Below are 20,138 nucleotides of genomic sequence, written 5' to 3' on the forward strand. Positions count from 1 at the left end.
CGGAGCTCCCTCGGCTCTTTTAAACCTACCGCTCCCCTCGCCCTGCCGCCCCTCCCCGCCCTGCCCGCCTCAGGCTGCCCAGCCCGGCCCTCCCCACTCGCAAAGGCCCCGCGCCCGCTCTCCCGCCCCCTGGCGGCCGCCGCTCGCGCAGGGGCGGTGCCTGCGCGCGCCTCACCTGACCGAGGCGCTGCCTAGCGCATGCGCCGCCTCCCTCCCTCCCTCCCTCCCTCCGCGGCGCGCGCTCGCGCTGCAGGCAGCAGGGCCTCGGCCCGCGCGGCCGCCGGGAGCGCGGAGCCATCCGGGTCTCGCCCGCTCGGTGCCGGCCGCTGTCCCCAGGAGAGCGGGGGCGGGGGGGAGCCGCCATGCATCTCCACCAGGTGCTCACCGGCGCCGTCAACCCCGGGGACAACTGCTACTCGGTGGGCAGCGTCGAGGACATCCCCTTCACGGTAATGGTGGCGATGCGAGGGGGGCGGTGGGGGCGCCTGGGCTGAGGCGGGCGGGAGGTGTGTGGGCCCGAGGAGAGCGGCGGGAGGGGCCGCGGGGGATTGACCTGCCGGGCCGCGGGGGTCTGCGGGCCCTTGTACCGGGAGCGGCACTGCCGGGGTAGTGAAGGCGGAGACTGCGAGCGGGGGCCGCGGGGCGGCGCGGGGAGGGCGAGTGCGGGAGAGCCGGCATGTTGATAGGTGCGGGACCTCGGGGCGCTCCTGAGAGTGCGGCGCGGGAGGAGACGGGCCTGACCCCGCCGCCGTCTTCTTCCGCCCTCCGGGAGCGGCCTCGCTGCTCGCTCTCCCCGGGGCGCCGCGGCAGGCGGGGGCCGGGGGTCGTGGGCGCGCCCGTCCCCTCTAGCCAGTGCTCCCTCCATCCTCTGCATTCGAGTCGGGAGCCAGGGAAGCCCCCACATTTTGCGGGGTGCCTTTGTGTGTGTGTCCGGCGCTCCTGCAGAGTCGGTTGCACTAGGCTTCTGAAGAAGCCTGTCCGCTATTGATGAGCGTTTGGCTTCAATTACTGTGGTTAATAAAACACAAATTTGTCAGTGATGCTCTTAAACTGGAAGAGAAAAGAAAGAGACACACTAAGTACATTTCAAGAGTCCAGTAGTTTATATAATAAAATCTGTTTATCATCCATGGGCTATTTTTGTTTACTCTAATGTCAATTTCCACTTCTTTAGTTTATGCTTCTCTGATTTTAATGAATGATCAGCTTCTGCAGTGTTTTGCATGCTATCATCCAATCAGTATGTTATTATTTGGGAATAAATTGTCTCATTAGATTTTTTATTAAAATTTACGCAATTATATCTCAGGCACGAACCAATTCCAAGCTAAATGATATAGAGCATCATTTTTAGTCTAAGATAACTGTCAGCAGACTTGTCAAACATTTAAAGCTTACTTTAGATTATCACAGATGTCTAATTTCAGTAATGAATGCTTGAAAGTCTTAAATAAAAGGTGCCATGTCTGTCTTTATTTTCCTTGCTCTGCTGCTATGCAGCCATACTGCTATTAAAGGGACCTCTGTTACTTTTGATATTTATGTAAGAAGTCGTTTACTCGTATTCATATTCTAATGTGTTTCTTTCTACTGTGACAATTTGAGAAGTCAATCAACCGGTATTATGGAAGACAACTTTATGCTAATTCTCATAATAATTTCAATAATGTAAAAAATGAATAATAATATATATTATGATTTATACAAGAATTTTCCAAGAACAAAAGTCATGTTTTACAAAAAAATGCAGAATCATTTGGTAACATGTTAATTACAGAACTGCATGTAACAGACCTCACTGTCTTTTCTGGCTGCTGCATCCAATTTTTTATAATACAGTAAAGAAGGAACTAAAGGGATAAATATGCTTTAATAAATGTATTTTCTGGACTTCCACAGCTGTAACTTTCTCCCCTTTTTCTCCTTTCTCTTGTGATATTTGCTGCTGTTCTAGACCTTGATCCTGTAGTAAACCTTATGGTTAAAAACATCAGCTTGCAAACAGTTTGGGGTCTTATATCCCAATTGTTAGGAAATTAGTCACCTTTTATGACTCTCAGTAGCATCCTAGTCTACCATCCACTGCAGGTGTCACTTCCATTAGAGCCTAACCTTAAATTCTGTTGGTCAACATCAGTAATGCTGTATTGACATAGCTTTGTCCCCCCAAAACATTAAGCTGTTTGGAGTCATGACTTTAACTCAGATCCTGAAGCAGGATTTGCAGTTTAGGCAAGAGATCATCTGGGTTGGTGACAGAGCCTGACTGTATAGCCATGGTCTTAAGACCCCGATACCTGTCAGCCTCTAGAACACAGCAGAAGCGGAGCAGTGAAAGGCAAGGGGTTAAGGGAGATCTGCACAGGATGTGCTGTACTACCTGAATCCATGTGCAGTTAGGCTGTGGCAGAGGAGCCATTGTTTGTGTGCGCATGTGCTTGCTTATGTTTTGGTTGATGTTCGAGAATCTGTTTAAAATGTGTGAGAACTAGTTCAAAATTGCTACAGCTGATTCATCACGGGGACTTGAAAATATGGCTTTATTCTGTGCAGAAATGAATCACTCATGTTAAAGTTACTGCACTTCACAGTAGAATAACAGCTAGGTTACATGTATATATGTATTCACTAGTTAATAGTTTTGGAGCTATTTTTGCTTTTGAGGAGAAAGAGAAATGTCCTCTAAAGATGAGCTTGCTTTAGATGCCAAACTCCAGCAATCTTGGGATTCTGAGAGAAGGAACACATTTTCTTCTGACCTGATCAGGGGCACTGCAATTCTCAGGTGGTTCTTCATCTTTCCTTTCCTCTGTGGTTTGCTCTTGGCTTGTTTACATGGCTCCTTGCTGAGGATAGAGGTAAGCTTTGAATTTCCAAGTCAGTGTAGCTAGAGCTAAGATGGTAACATGTTCTGCCTCAACTTTTTTAAAGCTTTGGTGAAAGTCATGTAGTTACTCTGAGAAGAAAACAGGGAAAAGAAATAATTTTGCCATTAATTTTTCTTTACCTGAAAAAACCCAAGTATTAGTGACTTCATAAAGCAAAACAAATCCAAAGAAATAGAGATAGTTGCTGTAGGTTGGCTACAAAGGTTTTGTCAGCCCTTTATCTGAAATGCACGTAGTGTCCTTTCCTCCCTATGCTCCCACATCTGCCTGCAGCAATGCTGACATACAACTAGAATTTCCCAAATAAGGGATGAAGCGCAGAGATGTTCAGTTAACAAACTGGCTTGTGGATGTGATGTTGTGGCTGTATTGCACCCAGTCTAGTGGAGTGGGTAATACACAGGAAAAAATTGTTTGAAGGGTGATTAGTAGCTTCATAATGCCATTTTCTACCAGGCAGTCTCTTCAGCCTCCTTTCATTTGCACTTCAGAAAGGACACTGCATAAGCAAAGGGTTTAAGTACTAAATGACCAATGTTCTGGTTTTGTCATTTCTCATAATAATTCTGTGCGCTATTCAGCTTGCTGTTGCTTCACATTCTCATTTCAGCAAATATTGTTAACCGTGTTTCACAAACAGGTTTACAGAAGGTCAGAGTTGAGCTTTATACAGAAGGGCCTTACAGCACGCACCTTGCCTAGACAGAAGAAGGGTATGTTGTTTGAACCTCAGTCTCACTGGCAGCTAATAAGTTTTTAAAGGTAGTAAACTGCATTTTTCAAACCACGGTTGATTTCTCGTAGATCTTGTTGTTAAGCTGCCATTTTATGTTGAGCCAATTTCAGTCACTGACCCTAACTCTCTGTGGGATGTACGCTATCAACCTGACTTTCTGTGATGTGGATTAAGGTGGTTTCAGGTAAAGATAATGAGCTGTCCTGATTTTGGTTATATGACTTTTGGCCTCTGTCCGAGCTCAGGGTTGTTTTTCCCCCCTGAAACTCTGAGCAGAATGTAGCTGTTTCAAAGGTTAAAAAAAAAAAAAAAAAAATCCATTGGTATGTCAGTTACCTAAAGGCTAGATTCTATAAGTATAAAAATTCCAATCTCTGGCTAGTGTCCCACAAACAGAAGATAATAAATATTTACTTCTTGTAAGAGGTATCACTAAACGCACAAAATACGGAACTTGAAACATTATTAATGAAAAATCAGAGTATCAGATTTTAGGGGTATCTGTACATAAGAACTTTTCTGATTGAAGTGAAAAAAATTTCATGTATTATTTTTCATTTTTGAAAAGGACAAGCTTCCTGGCATCTTCCGTGCCAGTACTGATGCTTGGCCTGGAACTGCGTGTAATGAATTTCAGAAGCTGTTGCAGATGAAAGTCTCCTACACCCATGTAAACTTCTCTTTACCTCATTGAAAACAGCAAAATCTTCACCCACAGCACTGTCCTCAAGATACAGCAACTGAGAACAGGTTTTCTCTGCTGTGTAGGGCTCTCCTCTACTTCATTCTTCTTGGAAAATTACTTGTTATAAAACCCTTATTTGCAAATCCCTCTCGTATATTACTACTTACATATATCTATATGCTCTTCACTATGTTATGTTTATATGAACTGGACTACAGATGCTTAACATCTGAATTCTTACCGTGTTTTTTCCTCTGAAGCTCTGTTTGTAAGCATATAGTAAAGTATTTAATCATTAATTTGTCTCAAATGTCAATTTAGGAAGGCCTGTTCTACAGGCCCCAGGCTAGTAGTGGGTTGGGGTTTTTTTCAGTTATTTTGCTAGTTTGCATTAAGTGTATGTAATTCTACTAAATACTGGGGAAGGGGGGAAGTGTAAATGTGTTCGTTGATGAGAGTTTGGAAACGTTTCATAATTCAGGTGTCTTCATCACTAATAGGAAGGTGGAGGAATTTCTGCATCTTACATGTTTACTATCCATAGCCAGAAGCTTAAGGATAAGTGTTGTTATACTGGAGGAGTATTATAAGGCCAATACAGGCTTTAATTCAGGTTTTAATACAGATTTTAATTTATGTAATTTTAGCTATTTAGGAACTTCTTTTTTATATACCACTGTGGGCTGATTCTGTTTCTTCCACATCATTTACCATCTTTAAATGCCTCTGTACCTCTAATAGTACACACTGGAGCTTGAAGACTTCTGGTCTATTTCACTTATGCCAAATGTGTAAAGAGTTGCAGGTTATAGAGTAGAATCATTCTTTATACAGAGAAGAATATTTATATAAAGAAAAACCAAGGTGAGAATGTGAAGGAATAATTGTTTCCCTGTCTGTTAGTCCCAGCATGCAACATTAAAATTAGAGAACCAAACTGGAAAACATGGGCAGCTGAGAGAGAGAGATGCACATGCTGCTTTCGTATTATCTGAAAACTGAGGATATAGCATAAACTCTTACAGTAGGACATAATGTCCTACTTCTGGCTGGTGCTTCTGCATTCAATTAGAGCTTTGTCATTGTTCAATTCAGTGGTCCCAGAACTTGACAGTTAGAGCAGACATTGGCAAACTACAGCGTATTAGTTGCTTATGGATCCTGCAAGTCATCCTTGTGTTCTGGCGGTTCTGCAACTCCATTTAATTTTCTCTTTGAAGTTATCAGTGACATTAGAAATGGAGGTTGGCAGATACTCCATGTGGGTGGTTTTTACTTCACTTGCTTCATTCAGTGGCTGCTTATAATTCTGTTTATCTAAGACCTCTGTGCTGTTCTCATCCATTACAGTATCTCAGCATCTTATTTTCCATCTTTCCTTTTGTATGGCTTACCAATTTTCCGTTCTTTTTATCAGGCTATGCAGACTGTTAGTCTGTTGCCACAAATATTGTGGCCGCTGTTACTCTGGCAGGAGAGACCTGTGGTGGCATGAATGATCTCCCTGAAGATGTCAGCTGAATCCTTAAGAAGGAACTACTGATGTTAAATATTGTGACACTTCCCTATTCTTTGCCAATGTAGGGTACTTCTGCAATACCAGCTTGAGGAGTGAAAGGACAAAATGAAAAGGGGATTTAATAGAAATGTGTTCTGTTCAAGTATAAACATGTTAATATATTGAGTATATTAGAAAAGCCTCATAAAAGTAATCAAATGGAAAGCTTGTATTTAGATGTATAATGTGAAATACGGAAATATCTTTCAGTACAGAAAAGTATATTGACCTTTTCTGTTTTGAGAAATTTGGAGACTATAAATTTGAAAAAGTGAATACTTGTTTTAAAATGAGGGGACACCTTTTCTCAAAGGTGGGGTTATATAATAAATGTACTTCTTGAAGTAAATTTAAGATTTAAGGTAAGTAAACTTTAATATACTTTCAAGAAGTTAGAGACATTTTCAGAATAAATGTCTACACTGAGATGACCCCAGAACCAAGAGACAGCACTTGCGCAGAGAACCTTAAGCTGAAGCCTGGTATGTGTCCCGACAAGGGTCTCTAACAGACTAGATCCTCTCTGTTGTCACAGGACACTTAGGTGTGCTGAGTCACTTGTTGGTGCAGTGCCAAACACAGGCAAAGAGTAGGAAGGATATGAATGACAGTAATAAGATTTCACTTAGGAAAGAGGTGTCTACATCTTGATTCTTTAAGAAAAAAAAAAAAATTCTAGTGTAAACCACTCTTTTAATTCACAACCACCTTTTTACTTAACTTTGTAAAAAATATGCTAAATAGTATAATTAGCCAGGAAAATACTGCTTTGTGACTATAACAAGAAGTGCGGACAGGAGACAGGAGAGAAGAGAAATTAAAACATTTTAAAAGGAAGCCACTAAATTCTTTTGCTTCACTGAGTCAACAGACATACCCAAGTATAGAATGTTTTCTGGTTTGTGCATTATCAATGATACACACACATCAAACGTGCATGTTTAAGAACAGTAAGCATAAGGACATTAAAGTTGAGAAGTCTTTTCCTTTCCCTGTATCATTTCTGAGGCACACATCCGTATCTCCAGCTAACAGGATTGCAAGCAGTGATAAATTATGTTTAATTTAGCTCGAAATCTGCAAGTCAAGTTATCAGTATCGCCTATGAAAAAATAGGGTATCTGAAAGGTTTAAGTCCTTTGTTTGAAGTGGCTTGGTACCTTTTTTTACTCTATCAATTTAAATCACGTCTTTTAGTAGGTTTGTATTAGTAGTTACGAGGCAGACTGTTGAAAGGGAGTCTTTCTTTTCTGCTTTAGTTGCTCACCCTTTGAAGTAAATAGGACATCAGTTGCTTGTGAATTCTGAATAAATTATTAGACCAAGAGGACCTGCTTTTATTATCCTGTCTACTTATGGGCATTCACATCCTGGTCTCCATCTTCCTTCCTACTTGTGAACATTTGCTGGCCTGTCCAGCATTCCACGCTGCTGGTGGAGTTTGTTTTGCAGCAAATTCCAATATAAAAAGTAGGAAAACAATAAAACGAAAAGACATTCCATTCAATGCTAGAACTTATCTCAGAATCTCATCTTTCTTTCTCTGACTTTCTAGAAATAATCCTATTCCAGTTTAATAATAACTTACTCCTTTCCAGACTGGTTCTAATAATTGCATAGCCTAGTTGTCAAGGAGCTAGGATATTCTATTACATAGATAATCTCCCTCTAACAACCTTTTAGCAGTTGAGGTTTTTTTTCCTCCCCTGCTGACACTGTGAATAACTCCAGTATCAGTTCCTCAGAGCTTCCCAGAACAACGGTTGTGGGCTTGAGGACTCAGACAGCACTGAGTCACTTTATTTTTGTGAAATAACCTTGGAAATCTTTTAGACAATCTGTGTTTTGTATGTAGTTTTTCATGTTTGTGTGTGCAATTATATGGTGTAATTTCTGAGGCCTGAGTTACTGCTTTGCTGCTTCTATTGCTGTTCCTTGTTTTTAGCAGTGACTGTTTTCACAAAATTAAGCCTTTTTCTTCAGACTTCTACTCTTGCTGCACCTTTCCAGGAGGATCAGAAGTAGACATAGAAGGTCATGAGACCTAAATTTTCCATTCTAGTTCCAGTGGTTATCTTGTACTGTTATCTTAGTGTGCCCATCAAAGGGCTTTGATCCTGTAAATCTATAAAATACTCACAATTTCTCATACACTTCTCAAAAATAAGACAGGTAGCCTTTAAACTGATTGACTTCAAAGGAGAGAGCTACGACTCAGTAATTTGGAAATTATTGTGAAAGAAGCAGGAGACAAGTTAAAATGACAAAGTGATTTTTGTACCATCTAAAACTGACTGTTGAGGACTTGCACTCTCTGCTTAATTCAGCTGTTGTAAAATTTCTGCTTACTGTATTGGAATCAGTGGAAAAGTTACTTTAAGGAAAGAGACTTACAGCTGTAACAGTTTACTTTAAAAAGGCTTACTGATAGATTGTTGCTAGGGAGGGATTTCTGTGCCTGAATGTGGGAGTTCAGTGGAACAGATCATCTGGAGTGATTAAACTTTTTTAGAATATTCTGACACACTAGGACAAGTGAAAGGTTGGCAGACAGATATATATTTATCCTGGCAATAAAAAGTGCTGCAAGCTATCATTGTTCTATGACTTATTCTTAAACAAATTATTTAGACTGTAGTGTGCATTACATAAGATATGGCACATCCAAACAAATCTTTGTTCTTTTACAGTCTTATAGTAACGTGCACCTCTTAAAACGCAGAGGAGCCCAGAAATTGGATTTTTGTAGAAAAGAATCACTTAATAATGTTTTTTTTTCTTAAAAAAAAAAAAAAAGGCATAACACACATATTTAAGAAATCCATAGGCAAATTCAATAAGTGCACCTGAATAGTAAACTCTTGGCTGCCTTGCTCTAAGAGGCAACAAGAATTGGAGGGATGGGAGAAAAAAAAAAAAAAAAAGCAACTAAAAGATTCCACAAAACAAAAAAAGTGAAAGTACACACAGAGCTTAAGTTCTAAAGTTTGGCATTTGGTTGTTTTGGTTTGCTTTCCCTGTTTCTGTTTGCTGTAAGTTAAGGTGTCCTTTGCTACTTTGTTTTCACTTGTTGCTTATATTCTGTTGGTGCTACTGAATTGGCAAGAAATAAACCTGCTACATAGTAACATCGTGTTTCAATGGATCTCTCAAAAATGTAAGTCATCTTACAAGTATTCAGTTTTTTAAATAAATTTTTAATTGTATTTCTTTTAAAAAATATTTCAGGCATATGGCTCTGGTTGTGATATTGTTATTCTGGCAAATGACTTTGAGTGTGTGCAAATTATTCCTGGTGCTAAACATGGAAATATCCAGGTCAGTTGTGTGGAGTGCTCCCAACGACAAGGCAGGGTAAGGATTTTAATAAATTTGTATAGAATTTTAAAAACATTTGAATACTTTAAATGAAATAATTAAACAGCAACATAATATATTAATGGTATTAATGAGTTAATGTCATGACACCTTTTGTGTCACTCAAAGAACTGTTTCAATGTAATAGGTTTTTTTCAGGGGAGGGGGGGGATAGGGGAAGCAGGAGTCACCTTGTAACAATGGTTTTTATTCCTTTCCAGGACCTGCAATAACAGGTCTCACAAAATGTGGAAATATGTATTAGTTAAAGTACAGTACCAGAATTGGAATGGTATTATTGTTATTGTCTTCATTATTGTATACTTTACCTAAAGATAACAAGGATAAATCATTCATGTATACATATATACACACAGATGTGCATGTGTGTCCTGCAAAGTAATGAATTAGAAATACTTTATTTTTCAGGAAAGCTTAGGCATGTTTAATGTGTTTAGAAGTAGTACAGTATGAGCTGTTGTAACTGCATGGCCCCTTGACTGGCTATGTGGTTTTATTTTTAATCCCTAAACAATTCTAAAGAGGTGGTTTGGATTGCTGAGAAAAAACTTTCTATGAGATATGGTAGTGCACTGAGCAAATTTTGTTTGTCAGTTGTCACTGCCTACTAATGTTAGCTGGTTAAAACTTGGTTGCAGTATTGAGAAAGCCCTAGTTAGGGTTTGGGCAGGTTTAGCTGGCAAGGCCCCTGCAGTGCAGCAGTGCAGTCCCAGTAGGGCTGGAAGAGAGATTCCAGCTGCACAGGTGGCCCCTGCAAGATCACCATGAGCCCCTGGGTGCTTCTGCATTCGGGCCTCCAAACTCAGGGTCTCTTCTGTTCTCTGGGTGTGTGCTGTTGCAACCCTCCCTCCCCCACTCCCCTCTTCCTGAAGAGGAAATAAAATTTCGTAATAAATGTTGTGAAACTTTTACATCATTTCTGTATTAAGGAAACCAGATCCTCAATGGGAAGAAGTTAAACAGTTTTTCTTTTAAAATCTTTTAAGGAAGAAAAAGGAATTTAAAGGTAGTCAAAAGTACTCACAAGCATATGAGTATTAGAAACATGACCAAATAAATTTCTAATAAAGACCATTTTGTGTATGGAGTTTTCTGTGAAATAAGTGCGTGAAAGAAATTGAGGGGTTCAGTGGTATAAGTACTTCAGTTTTTCTGTTTACCATTTGTCTCCCTTCAGAATGTGTTTAACTGTTCAAAATACAATTACATTTCCTCCTGTTTCTTGTAATTATTATTTAGTGGTACAAAATGGAATCTGGGAACACACGGAGACCCAGACACTAATAATTAATTTATTAGCTGTGAAGTAGACAGAACGTGGGCAGAAGTAGTGAAGGCATCAGCTTTCCCTTATGCATTAACAGTAGTTACCCTAGAAGAATATATTAGATCTGATTGACAGTGTTTATCCCACTGAACAAGATGTCTTCCCTACTTAGAGTTAAAATCTTAAAGATGGGCTTGTTGAGAAGTAAGTATTTCTCAACTTCTTTAAGAAAGTATACCTATAACACAATTAATGACATTTGCATTGATTTCACTTTTCTTGAACAATGGCACGTAGAAGGTATGGGAAATTCTTTAGCTATTTTGGAATACTAAGAAGTGGTTACACTTATCTCCTAATCTTACATTTTGAGTCTTCAATTTATTTATTTTTTTCCAGATTGCAGCATCGTATGGAAATGCTGTTTGCATTTTTGAACCGCTTGGTATAAATTCTCATAAAAGAAATTGTGTAAGTATGTATTTCATGTTTGTAATTCAGTTTAGGCTCTTAGAAGAGGCAAAAGTTTGTCTGTCAGTTATTGTTATTATGCTGTATTGGCACACAAAAAGACTAATGGATGAATATTTTCCACCATCCGTAATAAAATTGGATGGGTAAAATCTTCAACTGCGTGAATCGAACTGGGGACTGCACTCCTCCTAAGTTCACAACAACATCTTGTTCTTGAATCTCATACTGGAATGACATGGTGACAAGTTGGTGTTTCTTTACCTTGAAGAGGTCGTCAGATCTGTGGTATAAAATTATGACTTAGACTTGTATATGTGTATCCAGGCTTGTTTTAACAGCACAGCCGTGCTGAGCGCTAAAGCCTGAAATATGTTCTCAAGCAGGTTTCACAATCTTTGTTGCATCTATACTGCCATCTCTTATGTTGTTATAAATATATGACCTAACTAGTTTAAAATAATCTACAGATATATTTGTATGTGTGACAGGTCCAGATCTGGTTTGCAGGGCACTCTGATGCATTTAGTTTTTATAAAACAATTAAAGAAATTACTAAAACTAGATTCAGCAATCTAGCACTGGGTCCTGAATGTTTTTGCAACAGGCTTAATAGCAATTTTACAGAGAAATAAAGAATACCAATACCTTTGTATTTTGCTGTTGATGTGAGAATTAATCCTTTACTGTTTTTAAACTACAGCAACTAAAGTGTCAGTGGCTTAAAACTGGGCAATTCTTCCTCAGTTCTATGACTTACAACCTGGCATGGGATCCTCAAGGTAATGTGAAGTATTTGTTCAACATCTGTAGTTAGGAGAACTTGAACATAAATTATTTTTATTGTAACAAAATGAGAGCATGAATAAGGAAATTTTAGATTATCAGTTCTCAGGCAGCGTTGTATAAAATGTGAGGCTACAGTTAGCATTTGTGAAGATGCTGTGCCAAGTGTTTGAGTCTCTTATGCAACATCTTAGTTTGGGACTCAGTGTTAAGTTGCTAACTGACTTAAATTACCACTAATCATTTAAATAGAATTTTATCACAGTTGAAGTCAGCAATGTACCTAGACACAGATACTTATAAGGTGTCTAACAATGTGTATTTATTTGAGATGTGAGTGGCTATTTAGGATCTGCAACATTCATTATTAAATATGATTTATCATTTGAAGTCACCAAAAAAGCTTTGATGTCTTTTCTTAAAAGGTATTATAAATTCAAAATGTTTTTATTAAAACAGCTGTATATTATGGTTGAATACCCTATCATTAAAAATGGACTTTATAAAGTTGAGTTTTCAACCTGTTTTGAATAATTCTCAACAAAATGTGATGACAGGCTTAATCTTTTAATATACATGCATCATCTTGGTTTCACAGCTTTGTATTACTCAATTTCAGGTAGCAGGCTGCTGACAGCAACTGACTTTTTGCAACTGTGGGCCCCTCCATCTAGTGACATTCTAGAAGAAGATGAAGATGATGATCCTGACAATCGGATCAAAGATGATAAAGTCCCCCCAGTTCTAAATGACTGGAAATGTGTCTGGCAGTGCAAGTGAGTTGAGATAATTTTTATTTTAAGACAAATTGCAGTGCCACCTCATAGATCAACCCTATCTTCTCTCCAAAGCCATATCTTAAAATGTGCTTTTAAATCAGCTTAAAATACCATAAAATTCAAACAATGTAAGTTACTCCAAATAAAAATTCCTCACTTTTCAAATGACCTGTCACCAGCTAACCTAGTCAAAGGCTTACCCAAACTGTAGCACTAGCAATGTATAAAAATTGTTCCCGTTTTCTCATCTTTGACAGTTCTGAGATATTTGATGAGACTGAACAGAGGAGCAGTAGCTGGCAGATATGCTACACTGATAAAGCTGAGAGCTGCTTCCTGAATCTTAGGAAGAGGGTCCTGAAACTCTTTCTACCCAGTTCTATTTGAGATCCAGGTTACAGAAGTGCTTTGTGATCAGCCATTTCCGTATATACGCAGACTTGGGAAGCAGCTGCTTCAAAAAAGTCAAGAGCAAACAGGTTCATAGGCAGCTTTTGTGCCACAAAGCACTGTATAGGCTGTTTTCCTCTTTCAGACAGCTGACCCATAAGCTGTAGTCACAGTCAAATAGTATCACAAATTATCTAAAAGATCTTCACTTTAGTTTCTTCCTACTATTTGTCTTGGCGTAACTGGGAGTAGAGGAGCAGGTGGGACAAACTTCACTTCTGTGATCTCGCTGGATCTAGCCTAGGCTTGCCGACTTAAAACAATTTATTTTGTGGGCTGTTTTTCTGTAAAACTGTGAATATACTAAATATTCTGTTTCACTGTAGCAAATGCTTTAAGCATACTTTAGCGGAAGCATAAAAATAACAACTATAAAATACTAATATATTTAATTTAAATAACAAACAGTAGTACTTAATCAACTGAATACATATGAAATAATACTATAGAATAAATAGACTTTACTTACAACTTAAAATTTTACTCTCATGTTCTTTAGGACTGCAGTATCAGTGCATTTGATGGCATGGTCTCCTGATGGTGAATATTTTGCAACAGCTGGGAAGGTAAGGACAAAAAAATATAATTAAATAAGTGTTTGCAATACTTTGCATTTGTTTGACAAAAGTAAATAAGTAATATAGAATAGTTCTGGACCATACACTATGTTGTAGTATGAGCTAAGTTAAATTATCATCTCATGTATAATGCTTTTCATGTAATTCCATGATTTTCAGCAACAAGAAATTGGATTTAGCTGTGTACTCTTACTGAATACTTGAGAGTCAACCTGGAAATCCAATGACCATGATACAGACTTGTATATGCCTATTTTAGATAAAGTATACTTAGATGAACTTTCAGGTATGCATAATCATGGTTTTCTACTTTGGTGGAAATAATGAGGATAAATATTGGATCATTATGATAGAACACATACACATTTAAACTGGTATAATATGCACACCTCAGTAGATAAATTAAAAAAGATTTTCTATTTAGTGAATTCTGGGTCCAGTTATCAGTTCTTAAGTTCTATTTCAGTTTGGCATATTTTTTGTCAAATTGCTATTCAAGCTAAGTTTTCAGTTAATAATTCTCTTTAATAAAGTCACCCTCTCATTTGAGTGATTCCCTTTGGTTTTCAGGTCTGGGTGGGTAAGCATTTATTGCTTGCACTTAATGTTGGTTGAAGAATAGAACTTCAGGAACTTTAAGAATTTTAGAAACCTTTGTTTTCATATGCTTACTAAAGAGGACAACTGAATGCATTGTTTTATGACTAAAAATGTACTTATATCACCTTAACAAATATTACATTTAGAATCATTGTGGTTAGAAAATGATCAAAATATTTGCTTCATTCCATATTTCTATTTCCCATTGATATACTTTTATATAGCAAAGAATTTGACAAAATAGATGAGGCAGATGGTTCCAGAAGTCATTTCCTGTCTGTAGGACAGCTCTATATTAGTTGATTCATGAGGTACACAGCTTTGATCATAATTCTTAACAGGGCTGCCTGTCAGACTTCCTTCTTGCAGAATCTGTGGTCAGATACTGTACTTTTCGATGCTTGTCAGGAAATACTATCTTTTATCTACACTCTCAGAGGTTTGTAATTTATTCATTTATTTACTTTATTCTGTATCTCCACTCCAGCAGCCAATCCTGATCCAGGGATGTGGCATCCAGCTGTGTACAGTGTACTGTTGCCATACTAGTGATGTCCTTAGCTCGCAGCAGTATAGTCATACTCCAGTCTCACTTACCAGCATTTGTAGTATTGCTCTGTCAGCATTTCAGTTTTGTTTCAATTAATGATGTCAGTGGTGCCCAGCCATTCAAACTACAAAGGTAGTATAGGCTGTGCTGGTGGAGGGGAAGGTTGTGATATGCATCTGCTCCTCTGCTGTGTGCCTATGCTCAAGTACAGTGCTTTCAAGGAAAGTCAGGCCTCCTGTGCATGGGTACCAACGGGGACTTGTAGCATGAATTGTCTCAGTGGAGAAACTGGCTGTTATGAGCTTAATATGGTAGTGTGAGTGGCAGCCTGTTTCTGGCTTCTCTCCTTGCAGGGAAACAGACATGGGATTTAAGCATGCATATGTGCTATGCATTGAAACCAAAAGAACAGTAGGGGGCCAGCTGGACTGGAACAAAAATTCCTTATGGGAGCAGAGTGTTGCCAGCAGGATGTGTCTTCACTCCTGTAACTCGTTCCAGGATGACCATCAATGAAATAAGTGGTCTCAGAAATGGGTTGTCTGCAAACTGCAAATAGTTCTGGGCCACAGATCAATCAAGTTTTCACAAAAGATACCAGAACAGCAGTTTCCTTATTACTTGGGATTTTCTTTTTGTGATATTTGTAATTATAGCTAGCTAACACCATGGCTTTGTATTGCTTTACCTAGGATGACTGCCTCTTAAAGGTTTGGTATCCTATGACTGGTTGGAAGTCGTCTCTTCTGCCCCAAGAGAATGAAGAAAAGAAAAAATGCTCAGGGGTTGTCCACTTCTCATTTGTTTACTTGGCGCATCCTCGAGCAGTGACAGGATTTTCATGGCGTAACATTAGCAAGTACATGCCCAGGTTTGAAAGATTTCTTTTTCAAAAAAAGCAAGCAAGCCTTTTACCAAGTATTTTTTTAATACTGCTTAAAGTTTGGCCATCAAGAACATGATTAGATTATTCTGCTTATACTTTCAAGAAACAAAACATATCAGCATTTTCCTATAAGCTTCTGTATTACCTAGTACAATAGTGATAGTCATGTTAACAGGTGAGATTTATTCTAAAATATGGTCTAAACTTCAGTGCCTTCTCAAGTTACGCCAGGAAACATGGATGTAAGGCTTTGTTTTCACCAAATGGTGCCTTGACATTGGAAATAAGATGTTTGTTTACATGATTGGCATTTAGTATGCTATTTTCTGTGCATTGTTGTATAGACTGTGTTTAATTAGTTCTTCAGTTTATGTATTCTTCACATAGTCCAGCCAGTTAGATAGTTTAGGCAATTTCATAACTGCAGTATTACAATAACTGTTGCATTTATCAAATAATAACTATTCTGTGTTCACATGCACTTTTACCAATATTCTGTGGGTTTATCAGCATGCCAACAATCACTACTGATACAAAAGCCTTAGTTAGGGGAGAGGCAGAAATTTGGATGAAACAGTAACTACTAAATACTTTTATACTCCCTTAATTTCTGCTGTGTCCATATAGCTAATCTAATTACATCGGGTAGTAACCTTGATATGTCTGTCGTTAGGGGTTTGGTCTGTAATGTGCTACTCACATCATGTCTCGATGGCGTCTGTCGGCTGTGGGCAGAGACGTTGTTACCAGAAGATACTCTTCTTGGTGAGCAGATCTGTGAAACTAGCACTTCCAGCATTAGCAGCACCATCTCTCAGTCCGGAAAGCAGAAGGACAAAATACAGGATGCACTAGAGGTACAAGTAAATACTTTGTCAATTTTTTATTTCAGAATTCTTAAAACTTAAATATTTAAAGGATGTAGAACTCTTAAGAATGTGTGTTATCTAGTTCTTATAAGCATAACAGAATAGTCTGAATTATTTCATATCAGTTTTTGAAGTCTATTACTAAACGTGGAAGAATTCGGAGGCTTTGCAACTCTGCATCCAAGCTCCATATTCTTAAAACTCAATCTATTTTTTCTGTAGCTAACTGATAGTGATGTGAAGAGACAATGTTTAATATGGAATAGTAAGTGATGGTGTCATTCTGATTGGGTCTGAAAGTCTGTCATTCTATAAACAGTGGAAGCAGTAAATAAACTTAATTTTTAGTTACCTGATTTGATAATTGCATTTCCAAAAGGGGGTATTATGGGGCTCAATTTCAGTGGCAGTCATATCAAGTCTATTAAGTTTACAGAAAACCTACCAATGTTAAAACAGGAAAACAAAACAAAAAACCCAACCACCCCACTACTCATTTGTAGACTATTACAATCAGACCAAGTTTTTACTTCTTACATATCATGACCATCAAAACCAGGGAGACTAGAACCAAGTATGCTTTGGGCTGTTGAATCAGTTGTGCTCTCAGCAATTTTCAGTTACACAAAAATAATTCATTATAAAATTATATTGCAAAGGTTACTGCTTTTAGATTGTTGTAATCTTGTTCACAAAACAGTGTGTATTTTTGTGTGGTTGCTGGAGCAGATATTAAAGGAACTATCAGAAGACTGTTAGAAGAGCTTTGCCTTTGGCCAGAACTGATGTACATAAGTGTTACTAATCTCTGTTGAAATCTATTTAAAATAATCCTTTGGAAATTAGCCTTTACTTCTCAGGTAGAAGGAAGTTAAAAAGCTTTAGGCTTTATGTAAGTGTGAATTTTTACCTTACAGTTTTTTAGTATTTCTTGATTTATTTTTTATAACTATACCAGACAATTCACCATTTGAAAAATATGAGAAAAGGACAAAGGAGATCTTCAGTTCTTGTTACCCACACAGATGTATTGCCAGATCAACAGGGTACTCATGAAGTTCAGCGTCACATTTCACATCACGCAAACGCACTTGGTCACTTCCATATAGCAGCAAGCATCAACCCTAATACAGGTGAAATACAACCATTTATTAAACAGTAATAATATATTTGTATAAATGAAATAAATAAAAGGGGCTGAGATGCACGTTCTTTGCTTTGCCTAATTGAATACAGGGAATTTGTAGGAAGACTGTTATTTCACAAGTCTGTTACTTGGCATAGAACTTTGTAAGACAAATGAGGCTGAATTTATTCTGAATACCTTCAGCACTTTTAAAAGCCAATTAAATTCATCTTTTGCACATCAGAAAGCAAAAGAAACCTTAATTTCAAGTCTGCTTAGCATTTGATTGTTGGGTTTTGGGAGGCAGTGGTATATGACGAATAGAGTATTTGCATTCTACAGAACATACAGTGAATGAAAAAAAAGCTGTACCAGATTTTTTTGGCAGGAAACCAGCTGCTTTTTATAGAATAATGCAGAATATTTTAAACAAGGAAAAGATTAAAGCACAATCATGTGCCTTACGTAAAATCCCTACATGAAATGACAGTACTGCAACATATGAAACTGAGCAGTTAGAACTGTTGAGTATCATTTACCATTCACATAAGAACCGATCTTCATGTAAATTTACTGGTGTTAAAATATCTTTACACTTTTTTTATTACAATTGCATGTAGAAACTTGATTACATCTTACCTTTCCTAATCTTACAGGCACAAATGATGTTCTACCTAAAATAAGTTAAATGTCTTTTAATTAAGAAATTGGTGTATAAATGTGTGTATGTATATATATATAAAAATAAAGATGAGCAGTTTAATGTATGGCTTTTTTATTTGTTTAAAAATGTTCGCAGATATTCCATCAGTCTTGGCTGGAACAGCTTTTAACGTAGATGAAGGAAATGGAGGCTTCGTTGTTCACTGGTTGAATAATAAAGAATTTAATTTTACATCCTCTATTGAAGTATTTATGCAGCATCTCAGAAAAATTTCTGAACAACAACTAGAACAAGATTTTGATGTTGAGGTTGAAGAGGAAGAAGAAATGGAAGAAAAAGAAAGAGGTTTACATATGAAATTAGATCATGGTTAGTAATATTGAGATATGTAGCACAAGAATTATTTTGAAGCACATTAATGCAATAATTAATGGAATTATTTAGCACAAGAATTATAAGTGCTAACATTTTATCACCTAAAATAAATAGACATTTACAGCTGAAATGTTGGCTGCTGTAATTGTAGGCATGAAAAATTAAATTATGTACTGTGTTGGAACGCAATAGTGATATACACAGTGAAAAAGAAAGGTAGTTTTTGTCTTTCATTTCCATTTTGGATATATTCCACTGAGCGATGAAATTATGACTAAGACCTGCTCTCTATTTACCTTACGGTCTGATTGACAGGAATGACATACCAGTTTATGGCAAGCTTTAAGAAGGGTTGGACATAGATCCATTTTAATGCAACTGCACTGTTTCCAGTACTGGCAAGATTTAGATCTTAAAACGTTCGATCACCCAAAGATCCCAACTGTAGCTGTTCACAAAGGAACGGAGAGACATATGTTGAAATTAATTATAGAAAACATATCCTACCAGAAATACTTTATGCTGCTGTGGGAGGGTCACTTGGCCAGTAAGAATATGTAAAAATAAAAATCTGTCTACAGTAAGACCAATTAGTGACAGTAAACTGATGATACATTGTGTCATTTACAGTGCTTAGGTTCTTAAAATCTAGATTACCAATGCAGTAGTTAAGTATGTGATAATTCTTACTGAACGTGCAATACGTACTACTTATCAGTGATCACATATCATGTATTTCATGATTACCTTCTAAATACAAAAAAACCCTACATTAATTTGAAAGCAGCATTCATATAAAATGTGTGGGTTTATATAGTTGACCAGAATAATCGTAAGCAGGGCATGACTCTTAAGTATCTGGATTTTTACGGTTGTGTTTATTTTTACCTGTATAGTTAGAAGCAATAGTCAAAGGCCAGAGCCTCATATTTTTGTACAGACAGACCAAAGAAAGATGCTTCTACCCTCAAAGAGCATGAATGCTCTTATCAGATAGTACTATTAGCAGATTTTAAAATGTTGTGTTGTTTTGAATAGAAACTGATAGGGAAATCTTTGCAATGGATAAAATGGCACATTTCTTTTCTGTTGCAGACTTGTCTATAGATAGAGAATCAGAGACAGGAACTGGTACAGGCTCTTCAGAACATGAAGATGGAGAAAGAGAGGGAAGCCCCAAAACATCTCTACTAACAGGCCCACGCATGCCTCTTCCAACAGTTTTATTAGATCGGAAAATTGAGTTGCTCCTAACGGAATGGAATAGAAATCCAGATATGCTTTTTACTATCCATCCTATTGATGGTACCTTTTTGGTGTGGCATGTGAAGTATTTAGATGAATACACTCCAGGCATCTTTCGACAAGTTCAGGTATTGCATATTTGAAATTGTTTTATTATTTATGATCTTAATCAACAATCATGAGTCCTTTCTTTTATATCTGAACATCAATATGAGTTTAATTTTAAGTACTTTCTGTGAAACAGCTA

At 37.7% G+C, this 20,138-nt stretch overlaps 1 protein-coding gene across 7 annotated transcripts in view; it reads left to right on the plus strand.

The window, feature by feature from the left end:
- The first annotated feature begins 229 nt into the window (after window positions 1-229).
- Window positions 230-20,138, plus strand: part of DMXL2 (Dmx like 2) — a 54,972-nt gene continuing 35,063 nt past the window's right edge. For 5 of the 7 annotated variants that reach the window (XM_074880911.1, XM_074880914.1, XM_074880912.1 and 2 more), the window contains exons 1-11: window positions 230-449; window positions 9,096-9,221; window positions 10,912-10,983; window positions 11,687-11,765; window positions 12,389-12,545; window positions 13,498-13,564; window positions 15,419-15,597; window positions 16,286-16,469; window positions 17,440-17,614; window positions 18,407-18,640; window positions 19,742-20,019. In XM_074880911.1, coding sequence (XP_074737012.1) covers window positions 363-449; window positions 9,096-9,221; window positions 10,912-10,983; window positions 11,687-11,765; window positions 12,389-12,545; window positions 13,498-13,564; window positions 15,419-15,597; window positions 16,286-16,469; window positions 17,440-17,614; window positions 18,407-18,640; window positions 19,742-20,019 — 1,638 coding nt within the window. In that variant the 5' untranslated portion in view covers window positions 230-362. Of the gene's footprint in view, window positions 450-9,095; window positions 9,222-10,911; window positions 10,984-11,686; window positions 11,766-12,388; window positions 12,546-13,497; window positions 13,565-14,539; window positions 14,616-15,418; window positions 15,598-16,285; window positions 16,470-17,439; window positions 17,615-18,406; window positions 18,641-19,741; window positions 20,020-20,138 lie in introns of those variants that run through there. The other 2 variants (XM_074880913.1, XM_074880916.1) reach the window with 2 other exon arrangements.

This window comes from Strix uralensis, chromosome 11 (assembly GCF_047716275.1).
Source record: "Strix uralensis isolate ZFMK-TIS-50842 chromosome 11, bStrUra1, whole genome shotgun sequence".
In the NCBI taxonomy this organism is placed as follows: domain Eukaryota; kingdom Metazoa; phylum Chordata; class Aves; order Strigiformes; family Strigidae; genus Strix; species Strix uralensis.